Genomic DNA, 22,215 nt, shown 5'->3' with positions numbered 1-22,215 from the left:
ATTGTAGTTAACACGCTAGATAGATATATAATATATATAGAAACAGAACATATTACAGGATCAAAACACATCAATAATGATGGAATTAATCAATAAACAAACTGATGAAGAAAACACAAAGTTTATCACTATATATTTTTTTTATTCAATATAAAATTGTATTTGACACCAGATTTTCATGATAAATTCGTGGCAATATTTTTTATCCCTTGCATCCCCCATTGGCTTCATGCAAAATTGGCACCAACTGACAACATCAATATGTAAAACAGTTTTGCATATTTGTGGCTGAACCTAAACCCTTCATAAATGCATATTTGTTCGTTTTGACACATTTCTTGTAATTTTCTTTGGTTAGTTTTCTGTTGAACAATGCTACTAATAGACTAAATGGTAAAAGTAAAAAAAAAAAAAAACGAATAGAGAAAGAGAATGGCATAGTTGAGTGACACTCATAACCCCAGAGGTTGAAAAGCTCCATGCTGGCATTTCTCTAGAATTAGTTATATAGTGTGTGAAAATCAAGAGAGGGAGCTGTGTAAAGCATAAAGTCATTATTGCATATAACTGATTTGAAGTCATCGCAGACCTTCACGTCACTCAGGAGTACATTGTCAGCTGCAGCCACTGTGAACAGACAGAATTTATAATTATATATTACATAACCTTTTATCCCAGTAAATTTGATACTATTTTTAAAAAATGCAACTTTGTGTCATTAAGTTGTAAAGATATCAAAATTCTCTTACCTCCTGAATATTGACCTTGATTGTGCCATCATTGTCTTTGTCAAGAGTCTTGAAGGCGCCTGAAGTAAAAAAAAAAATTAAAAAAAAAAGTATAAGTATCTTTAACACTTTATTAAATAAAGAATAATTTAATTCTGTATAAAATTACTGACACATAGCTTAAAGGGGTTATATAATAAAAAAATACACAAACACTAACTATCTGTATCTTTTACTTAGTCAGCTAAAAAAACTTATTTCAAACTTGTTTGCACTGAGATTTCATAGATGATCTTAATATAAATTCTGAAGGAATTAACAAAATGGCTGAATTTTCCAATAGCCTACAGGGGGAGCAACAAGTAACCGAACTGAGTAAATGTCATAAAATACCTTTAATCCCTCAACAGCTGCTCATATAGATTGCATGAAATGGACTGATTAACATTGTTTTCTTTCTTTATTGCAGACATCCCACCCAACAAAAAAATGAATTTCCAGAAGGTAGTGCATATGAATGCGTAAAAATAAAAAATATAATATATTCACATAACCCGCGTAACACGGGTTACGGGTTAATAAGAGATTTCAATGAAATCAGAATTTGAAACGCATCTTAGTACCAGGTGTCACCAATAATGCGTCTTGGCTGACCACTTGTGATCGGACCACCAAAAAAGGCATCTTAATACTGGGTTGAAACAGGGCTTCTCTCTCTCGCATGTTCGATCTGTGGGATATTGTGAATAATTTGCAGGCTTCAGGGAGCCACTATCAAAATGCTGGGAGACTTCCGGAACTTCGTGGAGAGGTGGGATGTCTTATATTGTGCTGATATTTTCCAATAGCCTTCAGGTTACACACTACACTCATGTTTTGATATTTGCTTTTGTTAGTCAGAGACATGTGGTATTGGGGGAGGGGGAATTCTTATTATAGAAAGCATTTTATTGGACAAACATTTGTAGTGCCTGTGTGTGCAAGCTGAGACATCATCCAACTCAAGCAGAACACTAGCACATGGCTTCAAAGCAGACATGGACTAAAGGACACAAAATAAGAGTAAGAGTGAGTAAATAATAAATTTGCCTTGTAACTGTCATTTTATTTAACGACTACTAAACAAGCCATCTTTCAAAATAGGGAAAACAAGATTAAGTCAGTGTTTGCATTTCCAAACCATGTTGCTCCCTTGTTTCCTCATCATTTCCTGTACTCACTCTAATCGTTGTACTCCAAGAGCTATTAAACACTAAGAAAGAAACCATTTCACTCAGCTAAAACTATTTAAAAAGTATTTTTCCTTTATTAACTTACGGCACATGGCATCAAGTCTCACAAGGCAGCCGATGTAATTGTCAAAATCCATGTTTCCACTCTCATCGCTATACCTGCGAATAAGCATCGCAAAGAGTTGCTCATTCAATGGGAAACCTGATGGAAGCACAAGAGATAGATTATACAGAGGATGAACATACAGTTCAAATGTGATCAGCACAATGCATATATATTAAAGGACAAGTTTGCCAATTTTTGTCCAGCTTTGTATTGTTTCATGTCGGTAGTATATGAAGTGTACTCCATGTTACTAGCAACCTAATCTCCAGGTTTATTTGAAAGAAAAAAGAGACTTTGACAGCTCCAGGACTATTGTTAAAACTACAGATCGTACTTCCACATTTTTTATTGCTGCTCACGGTCAGATCAAACCCAGTGCATTACGGCTGTTGAAGTTTCTTTTTTGCAAAAGGGAACACCACAGCCCTATTCACTGTTTTCAATAGTCATGTAGCACCAGTTTTTTTCTTTTGCATATACAGCAAAGTTTTTAATAAAAACCCATCTTGTCAGTGGTGATTTACCCCTTTAACATCACTGAAAACAGAGCTATTGTGCCAGCCCAAGCGTGCCGCACAAGCCCTGAAAAGTGAAGCCAAAGCGTCTCGATCGCCCCCCGGTGACCGGTCCCAGTATAGCTCATAAACCCCGCCTCCCCATGGTATTCAATGGGACGTGAGACCAACTAAACAATTAAATTACACTTCACATGTCTTTTTTCAAAAGATAGTTTCTGTCATTTACTGTAGTTTATCACGCTGATATAATTTCAAGTGTTTGTTTTTAAAACAAGTTTGTTTTTAGTTAGTTATTTGATGCTATAAAAACGGCGCTGTGGCGTAAATGATTGACAGCTGTGATTGATGGGTTCTCTGAGCAAAGTAGTCACTGAAGCAGCAATGGACTTTTTTTGGGATCTTTAGAGGACTGAGGAGATTGGATCTTTAAATTTAATATCTAAATTTCTATAATTAATTATTTCACACCGACATAATGGTTTGTTCTGCAGCAGAGGCGCGTGCTTACGCTTGATTCAGCGGGAGTGAGGGCGGGACCAGAGCGGGACGTTGATTTCGCGGCTTTACTTCCTGCTCACTCTTGCGCATGTCTGGTCCCGAAATCGCAACTGCGCATACTCAAGTCCCAAGATGTCAGCGCCATATCGGGACAATGGCGGCTTCACTTCTCGCCAATGGAAGAGAGCGAAGGGGCGTCGTCCATCTTTTTTTACAGTCTATGTGCCAGCCTTGTTTAGGGGCCAGTTCCCACTGGACTGAAACTAGCAGAGCACTAATACTGGCCAAGATAATTTTTCACCAACCAATTCCATGCAGTCTTATAATCAATACAACATACATCCGGAACCCCTAAAGAATCCATTAATTGGGTTTTGTTAATGTTATTATTACAGATGCTGATGATGTAAATCCACAATGGGTGTTTACCTGCAGCTTTGAAGGCACCTGGAAGCTCATCTGCTCCAATAGTTCCTGAGCGATCCCTGTCATAAGCCTTATAAACTGCCTATAAAACAGACAGGAGCTTAGTTATGTTAACTTCGTTCTCTTGTTTTTTGTTAACTGTCTCAATGTTTTACTCTTAATGCAGAGTTCCATTTTCTGTACATTCATAAGAAAACATGTAAATTCAATCAGCAATACGAATAGATCAAACACAACAACATAAAAATACACAGTTTAGTTAAATCAAATCTCTAGTTTAAAATCACAAAGACAAATCTTCAAGCTGCTGTTGTTACATTCTCTACTCACCTGCCATTTCTTGATGTTGTTCCAGAGGTGTTTAAACTCATGGAAGCCCAATTTACCTGTGCTGTCACTCTGGAGCACAATGTCAAGATCAAACACCATCAAAAATCTGAACATCAGCTTCACAGATTACAAAAAAAAAAATTGGTATTGGTTTATCGGAGCCGATAGTCTCGTGGGCATCACACAAACATGTAGTATGATTGTACTTTAGGCAACCCGTGTTTGACTTTTGCTTTGGCGGCACGGCTGACTTTTATTTTGACAGTGCTGAGAATGCCAGAGCCTGAGCACACAGCGCTCCTATTCTCCATTAGTTTATGATCTGTTTAACAGTCATGTCTAATATGTTATTAGATACTGTTATACAAAGAATGTAGACAGTATATGAAAAAGTATTAGCGTTTGCCATGTGATTGATGTCTAGTGTCGCAGGCTGAGCAGAGGTACATAATCTTGTTTTGCTTGGTCCAAAGTTGCGTTGCATTTTCTCCTTAGCGTAAAGGTTAAGAGGTCCATCTATCACTGTTTTACATGTTTGTAGAGTTAGTTTGTGGAGTAAAAATATAGGTTATAATTTGTGCGAGTACACAACTTTTTTAAAAATGGCAGGTGCTGGTGTTTGGTGTGTTCTTGCCGATTAGCGTATGCTTACGTCACTGGTAGTTCCTATTGTGCTTGGTTAGAACCTACCCTGAAAGTAGGAGCTAATTTAGTTCCCCCAAAAGGAGTTCCTAGAACTAAAATCATTCCTAGTTCCTGGGGTGCGAACACGCCAAAAAACGGGTACTTCCACTTAACTTTGCTTCCGGTCTACTCTATACTACCCTATCGCAATAAAGGCAAAAAACTTAATTGTTTTATTGGTTGATATTAGATATTTATTTGCTAATTGCTAATCTTCACATTTATATTACCTTTGATATCATCTAACAATCATTCAATCAAAATGAATATCTATCTTTCACACTGTACATTATAATGTTGTGATACCTAAATTCTCTTGTACCATCTAGAATCATTTATTCTGTTTTAATTTTAGTCAAGACAAAATCGTATATCCATTTACCACCAATAAAATAATTATCGTCCTGCCAGTATTGGCCAGAATTATTGTAATAGATTTTCCACTAAAATCAGCACAGAAAATTGGTTTGTATGAAAGCAATTGTTCAGGTCAAACAAGGAAGGATACATCCATGACAGCCACCATACTTCTACATGACTCGATGGTAAAGCCATCTGTCTTCAGATCACCATCTGCAATAACATACAGGGCAGAGGGAATCAGCATTAAACAGCAGCAAACATCACAGACACACACATACCCACACATACCACTCACGTTTCGAGATGATTCTGTTGAGGATGTCCATCAGTTCATTGGGGCTTACTTCCATGTCCTGAAACAAAAGGAAATGTTTACAACAGCCTGTGTTTATTGTACGTATCGGTGCATATATGAATATTTGTTCGTGTAATACTAACATCGCCAGCGAGCTGCTGGAACACTCTACGGAACTGCTTCTCTTCCTCCGACTCGTTGACCTCAGCATAAGCCAGCGGTCTGCGGGGCGGGGGCTGGGGAAGGATCTCAATAGTATCAGCATCTCCAATGCAAATGTGTCTTAAAATTAGTTAAATATTTTAAAATTACTAATATATTGCTCTAGAATGGTCCTAACATAGAACTGTCGATCATTCATGTTTTAACTAAGCTACCAGATACACACTGTACAGTGACTTTTATGATACAGATAATACTTTGATTCATTTTTAGCAGTTGGATTTATTTACTAAAACAGAGCATTTGACAAAGAATAAATCATATTTGATATAGCTCTTCAAAAGTCTAAAACGTTTTTTTTAGTCCAGTTTTTCAGGAAGCAACGTAAATATGTGACACCATATAATCTTTTGGGAAATTGATAAATGAATAAATCAAGATCAACAGAGAATTAAGCAGTCAACATGTGGATAATCAGATCTTTTGATTCACAGATTTTTTATTCAATTTGATTTTCAAACATAGGCCTACTAAAAAAAACTTAAAAAAAAAAAAAAGGTCTATAAGCTCTTTAAGTACTATGTACTTATATTGAAATTAATAATTTGATACAATGGACTTAGTGTACATACATGTTTTTTTACATTGTACTTATATTTTTAAAATACCTACATGTAATTACAACGGTAATTAATTTATGTAATTACATTTGTAATTACACAGTCGACCCTTCCCTTACACATTAACCTACCCTTAAACCGACCCATACATCACACCTGACCCTAACCTTACCAGTATCGCATCTCAATAGCAGCAAAAGTGTTTTACAATACAACCTGAACACAATAAGTACATTGTACTTATTTTTCGATATAAGTACATAGTACTTAAAGCCACTTAATAAAAAGTGGGACCAAAAATGAATTTAAATTAAATCGGTAGCACTTTATTCGACAGTATGTGCACTTACAAGGTAACTACATGGGTTAAAGTTAGGTTTAGGGGTAGTTCCAGGGTTAGTACCTAGTTATTACCCAGTTATTGCAATTACTATAGTAAGTACATAGTATGTTCATGGGGAACAGGATTGTAAAATAAAGTGCTACCATTAAATCAAATTATGAATACATAAATGTAGCAATTACTAATATAGTTATAACTAATAAATTATTAGTTATAACTATATAAATTAAGTAAAATATTATTACTAATAAATAATTAAAACAAACAATAGCTATTATTATGTCATCATGCATATTACAAATGCATTTTCTCAATTTGTCTATTGTCCTATAATTGTACCTCGACAAAACATAACATTTTTAATCATTATTGTCCATAATTGACAAACTGAATATGTTTAATATTAATATAATATGTATTTTTATGTACTTTAAATTATGTATCTAAATTTTTATTAACCGATTTCTTTTTTAATCGATTTGTTTTTTCAATTAATCAATTTCTTAGTTAATTGATTTATTAATTACCCAAATGATGGAGTGCCACAATTGAGCCATAAATATATTATTGCTTTCCATTCATAATTCACTTTTCAAAGAGTTCTGTAGAAATAATACAGATATTTTTATTATTATTGAATGTACACATCAAAACTAAGGGCACTACACTACACAACACTGCAGGATTCTTTCTATTGGCTGTTTTTTGAAACAGATCAGAGATGACTGACAACAACCATCAGAGACACTTCAGTGTAACATCACACTGAGAGCTCCTATTACTCACAGGATCAGAAGGCACAAACTGGCCGGGGTCGATGTTGCTGTGGAAACAGGATAAGAAGGCATAATTATGTGTTCTAATCAACTACACAGTCACAAGAAGTCACAGCTGTATAAGTACACTTTGGTACAGTATTTCCATCTTATTAATAAACAAATATTACTACCACGACAGCAGTACTACTGATCCAAATTTAAAAAAAAATAAGATGGTGGATGCAGAACAGTCAGTTTATTGAACATATTATCGCAAAGTTACAAGACTGTGTCCTTATAGTTTATAAAGGAATGAACTACAATCCCACAAAGCACTTAAATTAATTAAAATGGCAGTCAATTTAAATCCTTTGATTTATAGTCATTAGATAAAAGTTAAACAATAATATATTTTAAGAAAGGTCAGAAACAGTAATTAAGCCTCTCTTCCATTCTTAAGTGTTATTGACAGAAGAGGATGAAAAAAAACAGTAGATGTGACATCATCAACCCGTGTGTGGTTTAGAGCAGAGCTGCACGATATATCGAAATAATAATTGATATTGTGATATGGCATAGCGTGATTGTCAAATTACCCAGGCTACCATTTAAATAAATATATGTGCTTTTCAGAGTGAGGTACATCATGTATTTTTCAATTTTTGGTTTTACATGTTTTTTGTTATTTTGTTTAATATATTTAATAATCACAATAAAATCATAATTATTATTTTATAGTCATATTGAAATGGTCAAAAACCGTGGGAATGTGGCCTATAAAATTCAGGTGGAAAGATTTTTTTGAAAACTCTGTTCACGGTTTGAGTTGGTTCTTGTAAACCCAAGTATGACCACCCAAGTTGTCAAGTTTTTCGATTCGCACTCAAAAGTAATTTTCAGCTCCTTTTTAAAATTATTTTTATTTTATTTTATCATGTGAGCTGCTCTTGTCATTGCAATTGGTATCTGTGGCCCATCTTATCTGGCATTGTAGCTTTGTGAAAGGGCTGTAGAAGAATGTGTCTGTTTATTGTTGATCAAACTCGTCCAGATTTTGTTTTTTGAAAATGTAATGTTTGGTTATTTAAAGCAGTGTTTCTCATCTTCAGCCACCTACCAGAATGTTTTAGGCGTGTCACTAATTTAAACACCTGATCCAGCAAATCAGCTTCTCAGTGTGTTGAACAGGAAGACATCCAAGCGATTGTGTTCAGCAGCAAACGGTACCGGAGTTCATTGGAACCGTATCACCCATTTTAGGAGGACTCGGGTAAGGTTTGCAGGTGCGCATCAGCGTTCGAAAGACAGCAATCTCATCATTCAATCGAACTCTGGTGTGCACCAGAAGTGCTAGTGTAAAAAGCACCCAAAACATTCTGGGAGGTGGGTCCCTAGGACTGGAGTTGAGAAACACTGTGTTAAAGTATGATAACAGTGTTAAAAATCAGGGGTATTTAATTTTATAATTGTATGAGTTCAATTTTACATGCATAAATGTAAACTTTCCAACAAAATACCAATTTTCTCTCTACAGGTACATGTGATTCAAAGCACTAATAGTAAAGCTATAAATATTAGCTTGGTCTCTTTTTAAGATCATGTATAATAGCATAGTTGTGTTTTTATTTGTAGGATTTTTTTTCCCTGTCTTTGTTGTTTGAAGCATAATAATAATAATAATAAAGTGAGATTCCAGCCTCAGAGGCTGGCTTACGTACAGATGAAAGAGAGCAGGTATGTGGTGAAATATTGCCTCACCTGACCACATCAATAATGCCTCCAAGGAATTTCTTGGCTAGGAACATCTTATGGCACAAATGGTTCACTCACTTCCTGAGAGGAAGAAGAGAGCAAGAAAAACGTCTCTGAATTGTTATACATTACATTATAGTCACTAACAGAAGCACACCAAACTTAATTACATTAGTACACAAACATTATTCATAGCAACACACATGACATTAAAAAGCACGTTTGTTGGAAGGTTTCACAGAAGTTCAGTTTGTCAATGTCAATCACACGATGTTAAAACTGCGGACACACCCACTACAAGTATGTCCCCTATCCATCCACCACCCACACTAATTAAAACCCAAGAGGGGGGAAAAACATATGTACCAAGCGAAGTATGTATAAAAAGACGTTTAAATAGAGATTAGATGCAATCCAGTCGCGTTTTCGTGTTCGCAAATCGCATGAAATACGGACGATAGGTTTGTTTTCTGACTGTTTTTTCGTCAGCAGAAACACTTCTCCTGCTGACAGTTTTTGTTAGGCCTCTTTAAAAAATATTGCTTGACAATAAAATAATAATCAAGCATGAGTGTGTTTTTGGATGCTCAACCAAATTTGGAAGCGAGTAAAACATGCTAGCACGCTAAACAAGCTAACGTTACCTGGCATGTAAGTTATCCGCATTAATCAAGTAAACCCCCCACATTACTTAACGTTACATTTACTGGGCAACATTTTTGCTAGTAAAAGTGTACGAATATTTTAATTGGCTGTTAAGCGCGTTGAAAGAATACACTTACCAGAAAAAAGCGAATGGGGTAAATGTAAACTGTCTCCTGACACACGGCAGTACAGTTCGCATCTGACAGGATATGCGGATTCTAAAATAAGTTACGCAAACAGCGTAAATGTCAGAGTGAAAACCAGTCAATGGTTAAAACACAGCCCACATTCCAAAAGAGCGAAACGCAAACATCGTAGAGAAAGACCATCCCATATTTCCAAGAATTTAAGGAGGGGAAGGCGCAACACTTGAGCGACTAGCGACAGCCTGTATTGTATAATTGTACAGGATTATACAAAGAGAGTCCGTTGTAGTAAAGAAAATACAGCAATACACTTCATTTATTTAGTTGTAAAATAGGCATTTGTTTATCTTTTCACTGAAAATGGTCAATGTAGATGTGTTTGTACAAGATTAGACAACCCTGTAGAGACGTTTCAGGGCTTCAGAGGACAAATATTTCAAAGGCTGCTGCATACCGGTAAATGACACCCAGTATAATATCTACAGTAAGATATCCTTATAGACACAACTAATACTTTGCATGGGCAATAATATATTGTAAGTTGTAGCCACTTTTGTGTATTGCATTTACACACTTTGCTTTAAGGGAGTAAACATGAATAACCTGTTTATCTAGTTCAAAGTTCAGTCAAGTCTTTGTATGTGTCACTTCTTGCCAAGCAACAGATTGGTCCGGACGACTTTGGGTACGTGGCGGATGGTAAGGGAGACTCTGGTGCTTCGGGGCAGGGTGTTGCCCACGTGAGCACTCGTTGATGAGATATTTACCACGTGCTCTGACAAAATATCCTCAGAAACTCCTTGAATACCGTGCAGGTAAAACTTGTACATATCATCCTGGAGAATCAGCAGACTTTTTCGTTGTACCAACAGTGATAGTATGTAGCGGCTTTTTTCTGTTTGAGGTACTTCAGACTGCAGGGAGAGGAGGATACCATTAAGAGAAGGATAGCATTTAGAGACTGTTGTTTGAAAGTTAGATTAGATTGTTTGTGTGAGTATGTCTGCTGCTACCTGAGTCTCACAAACAACAGGCTTGTAGAAATCTAGAACTGTATGAGAACCCAGACTGATAGTTGTTACTGTGGGGTGATACAGTGGTCCATCCACATGAGGCTGAGGGAGAGAAGGTTGAAATGAAAAAGGGTGGGTTAAAAATTATAACTACAGGAAATTAAAAGGAAATCCACTCACTCCCCTTACCATAATTCCCTCCCCAGGCTTGTATTCATTTACAAGCACATGATTAGCTGCCTTTCCAGCAAAAGCTCCAAGAGCAGATATTTTATCTGTGTACTTAAGCAACCAATCAGGGAGATTTTCAGTGAGCATTCCTTTGGGATTTGGCAATCCACCTGTAAAAGAAAGGGAAAAAAATACATAATTTTTTATAAATATATCCCATAATTATTTTTGATGTCATCAAACAGAAATAAGATAAGGTATATCTGAGTATAGAGATTAACCCTATGAAGTGTTCAGTTTTATTTTGATTTTATAAAATAGACGTGATTGCTCTCCTCACAAATCATCAGTTTCTTGTTTTTCACTGTCAAGTCAAGTGCATATTTATTGTCATTCCTCTATATAACAGGTATACATTGGAACGAGATGACGTTTCTTCAGGACCATGGTACAACACGGAACATTTCACAAGACTACATAAGTGCAAATACACAATAAAAAATAAAAAAACATTTATATATATATATATATATATATATATATATATATATATATATATATATATACACACACACACACACACACACTGCTGTTCAAAAGTTTGGGGTCGGTAAGATTTTTAATGTTTTTAAAAAGTCTCTTCTGCTCACCAAGGTTGCATTTATTTGATTATAAATACTCTGATTGATAGTTCATACTACTTTTAGTAAAAGGCCTTTTAGTATAATTCTTAAAATGGACACCTTTAGGTCATGGTACATGGCTTTTTGCTGTGAAATCTGTAATGATGAGTAAACGTAAGAATAACTTTCACATTGTTAGTAATATTTCAAAGTGAAAATTTACTGGACTGAAGCAACTTGTTTACTTGAGTATCCATACATCATGTTTTAGAAAAATGTTAAAATACATCAAATATGTAACTACAGGTTTTTGAGGAATGTTTGTTTGTACATCTCTCAATCATCATCGTATTGTATTACCTTATAGGTTTGTCCCCCACAATTTAACTACAGAGCTTTGATAATAAAAAATAAGCATTTAAATATCATCTTACTAAGACATATTATTGGGAGATATATAGTAAGTGAAAACTGATATTAATATGCATTTTATGTAGTAGTCTGCTATTCTGCTGTAAAAATCTCATTGATTTACATTACAATCAATCAGAATTTTATCCTAGTTTTTTGACATATAAATAACATCTGCGCCAAATTGCATAGTTTGGGGTTCTTTAGAAAATTGACTCCATATTATTTCTATATCATACTATACCTGTATAAGGGTCATAAACGCCTGATGTATCAAATATGATACAAAACTTTAAACACATAAGTACTTTAAAAAATGTAATCAACAGGTTCAATAATAAACTGTTCCATTAAAAAGTGCGTATGTAGCGTGTCAAAAAATCTGTACTGACCCCAGTTCTGTAGCCTCCTCCCTGACAACTGTGTCCACTTGGGCTTGGGAGCTCTGTATACCTTACAAAAGAGACACAGGCCAGAGTGTAAACTACTGATGACATGTTATGTAGGTGTATAAAGTAGGATTGCAGGCAGTCCAAACCATTTAAAAGTCCTACCTGCTGCAACAGATACTCCTCCTCAGTCTCCGTTATAAAATTTGGAATATAATAAATAGTTGGAGGAGCCTAAGTATTAACATAGAGTAACATATTAAGTAAAAACAATAATATGCGTTCATTCAAACATTACATTCATGACAAATCTCAACGCTTACCTCTTTCACAATGAATTTGTCCAGCTCAGTAGCAATGTTACATGGATTTGCCATCGATCTTGTGAATATTTAACCATCGCAGATTTATTGGCAATGCAAGCAAATGACTGTCATTACACACGTATCTAAACACACGATCTTCAAAAGCAACTACGTCTAAACATAAGATGACAGACATAAAAACGTAATTAGTGTTTAGTGTTTACAGTGGCATCTAAGTTTTAAATCACTGAATGCGCTGATGTGTTTGGTATGTTTCATCGCGTACTATCGTGACTAAAACCCGTGACTTCACCGTCGCCGCCTGAAGGTTCGGAGAGGTAGTTCGCATTCAGTGGAGGGCGCTGTGACCATCGAAATGAATCGCCAAGAATGTACGCATAAATAGAAGACCATGATGTTTTAGTGGAGGAAGTACACAAACGCCTCCATACACTAAAGACAAATATATATATATATATATATATATATATATATATATATATATATATATATATATATATATATATATATATAAAATTACAAAACCAAATCAGAATCAGAAAGAGCTTTATTGCCAAGTGTAATTGCATACACAATGAATTTTTCTTGGTACTGAAGCTTCCAGCTCAAATATACAAATACAACAAGAAACATAGTAATACAAATTCTAAGAATAAAAATATAAAAAAGTATAAGGTCACGGTTGGGTTTAGTCAGAATAAACATTTACAGATTATCAACATATTTACAGTATTTTGAATATGAATAAATATCACCTGAGTTTAGAAGATATTGCACTTACAGGCATATGCTTTGGGAGGTATGATAACTGTTCAGGAGGGAAATGGCCTGTGGGCAGAAACTGTTCCTGTGCCGAGATGTTCTAGTGGCCAGTGATCTGAGTCGCCGTCTTGACGGTAACAGTTCAAATAGGTTATGTCCAGGGAGAGTAGAGTCTGTGAGGATTTTACCTGTCCTCTTCCTAACTCTGGAAGAGTACAGGTCATTGATGAGTGCCAACAATCCTTTCAGCAGCCCTGTACTGTCTGTTGTAGTCTCCTGATGTCTGATTTGGTAGCTGAACCTAACCAGACAGTGATGGAAGTGCATAAAACAGACTCGATGACGGCTAAGTAGAACTGAATCAGCAGTTTTAATTTTAAATACAGCAATTTTAAATACATTCGTTAATAAAATTAGATAGCCAGAGATGTTTTGCTTACAAGTAAAGTGATGAAAGGATCATGAAACACTTGCATTGGTGTTTGTAATAGGGACTACCCTTCTCCCCCATTCCAGCTGAAATACCACCCTCCTTCTCTATCGCTTTTTTCCTCTCTTTTTCTCCCAACTCCCAATTTGAGCCTGCAGCGCTGCAGCTCCGGTTTCCATGGCAACGGCAGAGCAAGAGCCACATCTTGAATCAGCCATGGTTTCCTTCATTAATAGTTATTGATCAGGTGTGATAATGCTAACAACATCAACTCCAGGAGCACAGCGTGGACTGCATAAGCCTTCATCACTCTTGACCACTGCAAGCAGAGAGAGAAACAGACCAGCATGTAAATGGAGAAAGCGGCCACTGCAGTGTGTGCTGCATAAACTGAGCAAGACCAACAACTGTGAAACACATCATAAAAATCTGAAGCACAATAAACGTCATGTACTCCTTGTCTTTAACCCAAGTCCATAATGAGTTGGTGTTTTAACGGATTGTGTTGCTCAGAGCTTCATGCAGCATTTTAAAAATGCTTACAGTACATGACTGTTCTGATGTTATGAACCATTTTGATTGAGTGTTGTAACGTGTATTTACCTGGTTGTAGTATTGCGGTTTTGGGGGAGTTTGTGTTGCCAGGGTTACGCAGAAATAGTGATGAATTCGTGACAGGAATACGCCTGTGTTCTTCTGACACACTCTCCTCAAAGCCACGCTCCACACAAAGTTGTCGCCTTGACAACATGATTTAATGATGAGATCTTCCCCTACATCTATCTTCGAAAAACAGACACATCTATAGGAGAAAGCAGCAAAGCTACAGTAATCTCACAGATTATATCCTTCTCCAATGATCAGACGAGACACTGTTCTGCCATTTGAAACAGGGAAGGCTCGATTGTATTGCTCACATTTTTCCATAAAGGTCTGTTTTCATGCAATTCTGACGTCCTTGAATGTCAATGAAGGTGACAGAGCATCACATTTAAATAAGTTGCATTTACAGCTGAGCTCTCCAGATGAAACTGGACTGCTAATGGCACTAATGTTATAAATACTTTATTTTCTATTATTATTGTGGTCTTTTAGATGCCTAATCGATGTTGCATAAACAATATTTTATTATTCACAAATACTTAATAATGATATCTTTGAGATTTGAAGATGCTGCACACTGTAAAAACAAAGTTGCTGTAAAATTAATTTAAGTACAATAAACTTGGTTGTTTAAAGGGTTAGTGTCATTAATGACTCACCTTCATGTCGTTCCCAGCCCATAAGACCTCCGTTCATCTTCGGAACACAGTTTAAGATATTTTAGATTCAGTCCGAGAGCTTTTTGTCCCTCCATTGAAAAGCTATGTGCGGTATACTGTCCTTGTCCTGAAAGGCAATAAAGACATCATCAAAGTAGTCCACGTGACCTCAGTGGGTTAGTTCGAATTTTTTGAAGCATCGAAAATACATTTTGTTCCAAAAATAACAAAAATGACGACTTTATTCAGCATTGTATTCTCTTCCGGGTCTGTGTTCAATCCGCTTCCATGAGTCCGCTGACGTAAGACGAGCTGACGTGTGTCTGGTGCGCCCGAGTCTCGTTTACAGTTTGAGGGAGACGCACGCTGTAAACAAAACAATCTTTGCAAACATGTCTAAGGATTTCGACACAGGGGAAGACTTGCATTTTTTTTTTAACCAGACATATTTATTTAAACCCGAATACACGGACGCACCAGATAACACGTCAGCAGCGTCTTACGTCAGCAGCGTCACTGGTCTCGTGAACGCGGATTGACAACAGAACTGGAAGAGAATACAATGCTGAATAAAGTCTTCGTTTTTGTTATTTTTGGAACAAAATGTATTTTCGATGCTTCAAAAAATTCTAACTAACCCACTGAGGTCACATGGACTACTTTGATGATGTCTTTATTGCCTTTCTGGACAAGGACAGTATACCGCACATAGATTTTCAATGGAGGGACAGAAAACTCTCGGACTAAATCTAAAATATCTTAAACTGTGTTCCGAAGATGAACGGAGGTCTTACGGGCTGGGAACGACATGAGGGTGAGTCATTAATGACATAATTTAAATTTTTGGGTGAACTAACCCTTTAAGTAATTTAAACTTAATATAGGCTACAATAAACGGACTTAAAAATGAGTTATCTTAAAGTTATCTTGTATAACTTACTTTAACGAGTAAAAGCAAAAAACATGTTTTCGTAACTTATTGATCACACAGAACGCATTTCTCCATTCCAGTGCGCTACATTACATAAAAACGCAGCTCGCATGTTAAAATCATTTCAACCTTTTTAAAAAAACGCATCCCGAGACCAATTGCATTTTTTCCTAATTCCACTGACCACGTCTGTCGTTTTTCAAAGCAAAAACGCGTTCTGTGAAAGAGCCCTAATGCTGCACTGAGCTTTCCTGGGTTGCTGCTACAACGTACACGCTTGATATCCCAATGTGTCTAATGAAGTACTGACAAAAATAGTATGTGACATGTTCAGTATTGACTGAGATGTGTAAGAATTTTTTTAAATGTTTTGTACTGCCAATAATCATGTCTTATCTGCCAGTATTCTGGGCCCTCTGTATTTGTGTGCGTGTCAGCATATACAATGTGGAACAGTAGTACATTTTAAAAACTGCCACAATCCAGACAGTACACTGAATTAAGGCGAGAGCGTGAGTGCGTGGAAAAGTGATCATCCCATATACCTTCAAAGGCTTTACCCATTAGAGCTTTGGAGGGTTCAACACTTTTTAAAATCATCTTAGTGACCCCATATGGCTGCCATGATTGTTCTCCCTTCGAATTGCCCTATAAGGCATAATGTATGCCTTATAGGCATAAATGTTTGGAATGGCTGCAAGAGAGACATAAAAAGACTGTATATGACAGATGGTTGTGGAATCAACATAATGATTATTTGTTGCTGTTTCCAGTTTCCAAAAATCATCTTCACAAACAATTTAATAAAACATTCTTAACAGAGATATGCAGAATTAAAAGAATTTAACTTCTTAAAAAAAAACATCACCACCTTGACACCCAACCAATTAAACCGTTTTCCAATACAACAGGTGTTGAAATATCAACAAGTTTAAAAATTCATGTCTGCGAAACATTATACTCTCTAGTAGCCCACTTTTCTGTCAGGGATAGCAGGTGCCTGATTTATCGGGTGAATAAGACATGCTTTTAATGAGGTGTTGTGTGCAGAGAAAGGATGTACTTGTCTCCTGTGGGACCTATGGAGTCATTGTACAAGACATAGTCAAATAACACATCGGCATATGTGAGTTTGAGCCCTCGTACTTTGGCATTAGGCTACCAACCTTTTACATTCATTTTGTCTGCATCATGGACATTTCTGCATGTAGAAAAAGATTGACTTAACAGTGCATGTCTTGTTTCAAAATACATGCTGCTGTGAGACCAAATGCCTATCCAAAAGTAGGCTATTAATGACTGAAGTTCTGAAGGACTGGAAACACTGGGATCCTTAACTAAATTTCATCATGATGATCCCCTATGATCTTTTATTTTCATCATACATTTGGATTTAATAAGTTGTCATGAGCCTTGTGCAGAGAAAATGAGCCCTTGGGTCTGTTGTAATGAAATGTGCCATACTAAACACCAACAAAAAAACAATTGATTTTATGACCCACAGAGTTAGTACCTCTGGGCCTCTAAATTAATTTTAGTTGTCCAGTGATGTCCCACTAGATGACAACCAGGCCTATTTGGTTAGTAGTCTAACTAGGAATAGCCTAATAATAATTATTAAAATAGAAATACAGCTTACATGCAGTTATATAGTCATTACAATTTAAGTCTTATCATAACTGGTAAAACCTCAAAGAAAAAGAAAGAAAACATCAGTATTTTTATTTTCTTTAGACAATGCTCAATTTCACTCAATATTACTATTAAGTACTATGGTAATGCCGTAAATGAGTCCTACCTGTCCCAATAAAAGTATTGTTTAGTGTAAAACATGTTGAAGATTAGCTGACAGGCAATCAATTAATTAAATGATTAGCTATTTCCTCACAAAAGCAGTTTGTTCAGCGTAGTGAAGTCTCTTCTCCATTCACATCCATTAAAAAAAATGGTTCCGTTACGATTTTTTGGCAAAAGGTTGCAGGCTTGTCTTCTAGAGCTTTGATGGGACCCTTTTCACATTTCGTCATAGTTGGGTACATTTCTATAGAGCTCGGGATCGTTTCGTTACGTCGCGATGCATTGTGGGAATCACGGTACGGAAGTAGATGTACTGTATAGTAGGCAGTACGTAATTACGTTGGTCATTAGATAATAGGTTTAATTCAGGTTATTTTTAGGAAAATGGTTTAGTATTGCTGTATTGTGAACTGCTGTAATCGGTCTCACGATCGACAGGGCAAACGCCTCATAAATCATATAAGTGGTGGTCTTTTTGCTTTGCCTTGTAGTCAACTCTGTTAGCGCTAACGGCTAACGATAACTGATATTTTTATCACATGGTCAATAGATTTTCAGCTGCCAGAGTTAACTTGCTAGCTACATTTACATTGAATGTATTCATTTAGCAGTAAACTAAAGTTCTGCTGTTCAGTTTAACGTTAAAGTACGTTGCTGTGTTTTGGAAGCAAGCTGTTATACTGATGTAGCTGCTGTTAGCCAAATCAGCATTTCAATTCTCGATTAGCAATTTCACCTCGTTTATTCATCTAGATTTTGGTGGATAGACTAGGTTAGTGTAATACTGACAAGCTATGGCATAATTTGTACCTTTTGCACTTCTAGAAAGCATCAGCCTATAGACACACACATGCAGTGGTAATTTCTAGCTAGTCTCCTCTGTACTGGACCTTAAATGGTATTCTGTTGCTGAAGTGGTAGCTCTTTAAATGTTAAAATGCTTTATTATTACTAATAGCTTACATATTATTCTATTGCTGGAGCTCTGTAGTTTAATTGTTATTATTACATGGTTTGTTTGAATACTAATGTTGAATGCGGTCTGTTATTTCTTGATAACAGACCACTGCTAAGTATAACACACCGTTGCCATGAAAAACAGTGCATTGCCATGGACAGAGTTCTGTTCTTTCTGGAGAAATACAATCATTTTTAAATCAATAAACTCCTTTATTTATCCGGAGATCGCCCGGTAACGCTATTACCTTATTCCAAACCGGCCTATGCGTGACCTCTAAAATGGCCGCCTTTACCCACAATGCACCGTTCCATGACGTCTACGCCCGAGCTTTATAACAGTGAATGAGAGACTACTTTAATATATTTTCCCCATGTGCCCGAATAACAAAGGAAAAACTCCAAAATAATGTTTTCACAACTTTCAAAAAGAGGAAAAAATAGAGAAAGATTGATAACTTCTGAGCTCAGGGAAGAGTCAAATCCGCTTACCTTGACGGTCTTTTATTCTTTCTTATTTTAAGTGCTAGAAAGTCAGTTGATTGGTTAATCCTAAAAGATCGTCTTTCTTGTAGATATTGTTGGGAAGTCAGGTTTATTATAGTGAATCGATTTATCCTAAACGGGCAGCTTTATTCTGTCAGTTTGTAAATTCTGATAGTGAATTCTTCACACACTCGCACTTGGAAAAAGCCCAATGCATTCTATGAAAAGCGATTCAATAATTCGAGTCACTGGCCTGTGTAGCTATAACGTTATCGTTTTCCCCTCAGTTATGTACATTAGGCTGTTTTTGTTTTAGGCTATTTTGTGCAAGTGTGATAGTCTTGCCCTTATTAAGACTTTTCATACATTAATTGAATAGCTACTGTTTACATTAGATTATTATTGAAGGTGCAATAGGTGATCTGGGAAATGCTAACTTTAGCCTGCTAGCATTTAAAGCATACGACCCCACCCTCCCTGCAAATCGCCGTCCAAATCCACACCTCCTTCAAAACACATGAACATAGCACACATATACATCATCATATACATGGTTGCACAGACCAGAAGCGAGACGACCAGAAACAACGTTATAGGATTACATACATAGCGATTCGGATCAACGTTACATCATGTATCATTCACTGGTGAGAAGACTTTACAGTACAGTGAGGGGAGAAGCAACGCGCTTGCTAGCATACATAATATGTGACTGTGAAATGACTCCTGTTCAGAAGTTGACATAAAGGGAAGAACGCACTGTATTTCATGCGATTTCAGGACATAGCGGCAACACACTCGAGTCTCACTGAATTATCTGCATAGGGCAGGGGTAACTGTTAGGCAAGTTCGGTCCTAGAGAGCAGAACTTCCAACCCTAATCAAACACACCTGAACAAGCTAATCAATGTCTGCAGGATTACTAGGCAGGTGAGGTTTTTTTCAGTGTTGGAGCCAAACTCTGCAGGATAGCGGCTCTCTAGGACCGAACTTGCCTAACCCTGGCATATAGGGCAACGTCAGCGGTACATATAACTACTGTCTGACCTGAAATGTAGGTACTTGCCACTTGTTGTCGGTTCAGATGGAAATGTTGTTAGGTTGTCGCTGTTTGCCTGTTATCTTCGCTTTGTCAGTGCACGTGAAATGTGCTGATGACGTATGATGTCTGAGTGAACAGTCCAAATATAGGGCAGTGGTATGCAAATACACTTTGATTGACAGGGAACACATGGTATCATTTCTTTCAGACCGAATGCAATGATGATTGAACGAACATTTTATGGTCCCATACCTTCATACATATTTATAAAAATACATTTAGACCGGTTAACATTGATTGATATCAGGATATCAAAGATGTTCAACCAGCTGAACATTTTTTTTTCACCTATTGCACCATTAATAAGGCCTATATCAGTTTTATTTATAAAGTAAGCTTAAATTCAGCTATAGCTATTTTATGTTTGTAGCTTTTAGCTTATCTAACTGTATTTGCAAAACAGTTGCTTGACTGAACTGTAGCGTAATACAAATTATAAGTTTGGCAAGATAGGTTTCAAAGTAGCCTCCCTCCCCAACACTGCAGAATACACAATCCGTATCTGAGATGTGTGTTCATCATAGGCTTATATAGCAGGCTGGCACACTGCAATCCACTTTAATAATCTATAATCACTGAGGTCTAGAATTAATGGCATTGGGAAACATTCTTTTGATTTGTTATTTACAGGCATAATCAAGGAAACATACCACGTATGAGGATCCACAGCAATTTACAGCAGACTCACTGCCATGGCAACTGCTGGGGCGGTCGAGAACAAGTGATCACCTTAAATTCTTACCTCACGGATATCTCTTCATTATTATATTACAGATTTGGTAAAGCTCAAATAGATGAGAAAATGTAATTAATAATAATAATAGTGAAATTGAGAGACACTTTTAACTGGTTTCTTTTATTATCATATATGTATAAAATAGAAAATCCCTTTACAAACCTCAATCTTGATATTTATTTTCAATTTCTTTTTTATTTTCAATATCCTACTACATATTTGTTATTTAGTGTTAGAAATGTGTAATTTCTAATAACAAGAGAGAAGATCTAGGAATAGTTAGGTTTGGCATTGAGCAGATATGTGTGTTGAAGAGGAGAGTTTGTTAGAGCAGGAAACGGGACATTTGAGCTTTAGCTGTAAGAGGTATCCAAGGCAAGGTAGCAACTTCAGCTCAGCAGTACCTATAAAAACTTACATCGTTCACATAGTCCCTCCTGATACTGCGTATTGCCTAAATTTATTAAACTCAGCCTTTAACAGCCATACAGTTGTTGTTTTCTGGGTTATAATTTTTTTGTTAGTTCATTACATAAACGTTGTTTATGCATTTCTTATTCTTTATTAGTCTCAAGCACACACGTTTTGGCTTTTAGCGACCTAACAGTGTCACAGGCAGGCATTATGATTCATACTGATCTTGCCATTCATCATAATGACACTTCAGCCATGCTGTCAAACTACTGCACTGCAGGACTGTACTGATTCCACACAGCATCACCACAAACAACTGTTTGTGTGTATGTGTGTGTGTGTGTGTGTGAGAGAGAGAGAGAGAGAGAGAGAGAGAGAGAGAGAGAGAGAGAGAGAGAGAGTTAAGATATTACTTAAGACCAATACAAAAAAAAAGGATTTTTAGAAATGTTGGCCAACTGAAAAGTATGAACATGAAAAGTATGAGCATGTACAGCACTCAATACTTAGTTGGGGCTCCTTCTGCCTGAATTACTGCAGCAATGCGGCGTGGCATGGAGTCAATCAGTCTGTGGCACTGCTCAGGTGTTAGAGACCCCAGGTTGCTCTGAAAGTGGCCTTCAGCTCTTCTGCATTGTTGGGTCTGGCGTATCGCATCTTCCTCTTCACAATACCCCATCGATTTTCTATAGGGTTAAGCTCAGGCGAGTTTGCTGGCCAATTAAGAACAGTGATACCATGGTCCTTAAACCAGGTACTGGTAGCTTTGGCACTGTGTGCAGGTGCCAAGTCCTGTTGG

The 22,215-nt window shown here is 36.6% G+C and overlaps 2 protein-coding genes and 1 long non-coding RNA gene across 3 annotated transcripts; all 3 read right to left on the bottom strand.

Annotated features, from left to right (window-relative positions):
• Positions 1–121: 121 nt before the first annotated feature.
• capns1a (calpain, small subunit 1 a) lies at positions 122–9,767 on the bottom strand. The gene is made up of 11 exons (XM_077231165.1): positions 9,598–9,767; positions 8,822–8,896; positions 7,092–7,128; positions 5,324–5,416; positions 5,181–5,238; positions 5,031–5,095; positions 3,839–3,907; positions 3,512–3,590; positions 2,046–2,162; positions 750–808; positions 122–627 (listed from the first exon to the last, which is right to left on the bottom strand). Exons 2-11 carry the CDS (start codon positions 8,866–8,868, stop codon positions 601–603), a joined length of 651 nt encoding a protein of 216 aa, XP_077087280.1. The 5' UTR covers positions 8,869–8,896; positions 9,598–9,767; the 3' UTR covers positions 122–600.
• A 137-nt stretch (positions 9,768–9,904) lies between these two features.
• alkbh6 (alkB homolog 6) lies at positions 9,905–12,820 on the bottom strand. The gene is made up of 6 exons (XM_077231163.1): positions 12,537–12,820; positions 12,379–12,447; positions 12,217–12,277; positions 10,809–10,960; positions 10,620–10,721; positions 9,905–10,520 (listed from the first exon to the last, which is right to left on the bottom strand). The coding sequence occupies exons 1-6, from the start codon at positions 12,588–12,590 to the stop codon at positions 10,251–10,253; spliced, it is 708 nt and encodes a 235-aa protein (XP_077087278.1). The 5' UTR covers positions 12,591–12,820; the 3' UTR covers positions 9,905–10,250.
• An 868-nt stretch (positions 12,821–13,688) lies between these two features.
• Positions 13,689–20,292, bottom strand: LOC143738928 (uncharacterized). The gene is made up of 3 exons (XR_013204086.1): positions 20,212–20,292; positions 14,335–14,533; positions 13,689–14,050 (listed from the first exon to the last, which is right to left on the bottom strand). It is a non-coding gene; the product is annotated as an uncharacterized LOC143738928 (long non-coding RNA).
• Positions 20,293–22,215: the final 1,923 nt, after the last annotated feature.

The sequence above is a fragment of the Siphateles boraxobius genome, unplaced genomic scaffold, assembly GCF_051911475.1.
Source record: "Siphateles boraxobius isolate OS27281-9 unplaced genomic scaffold, OSU_SipBor_1 16, whole genome shotgun sequence".
NCBI classification, from domain to species: Eukaryota; Metazoa; Chordata; class Actinopteri; order Cypriniformes; family Leuciscidae; genus Siphateles; species Siphateles boraxobius.
This window is presented reverse-complemented; position numbering and strand designations above follow the sequence as displayed.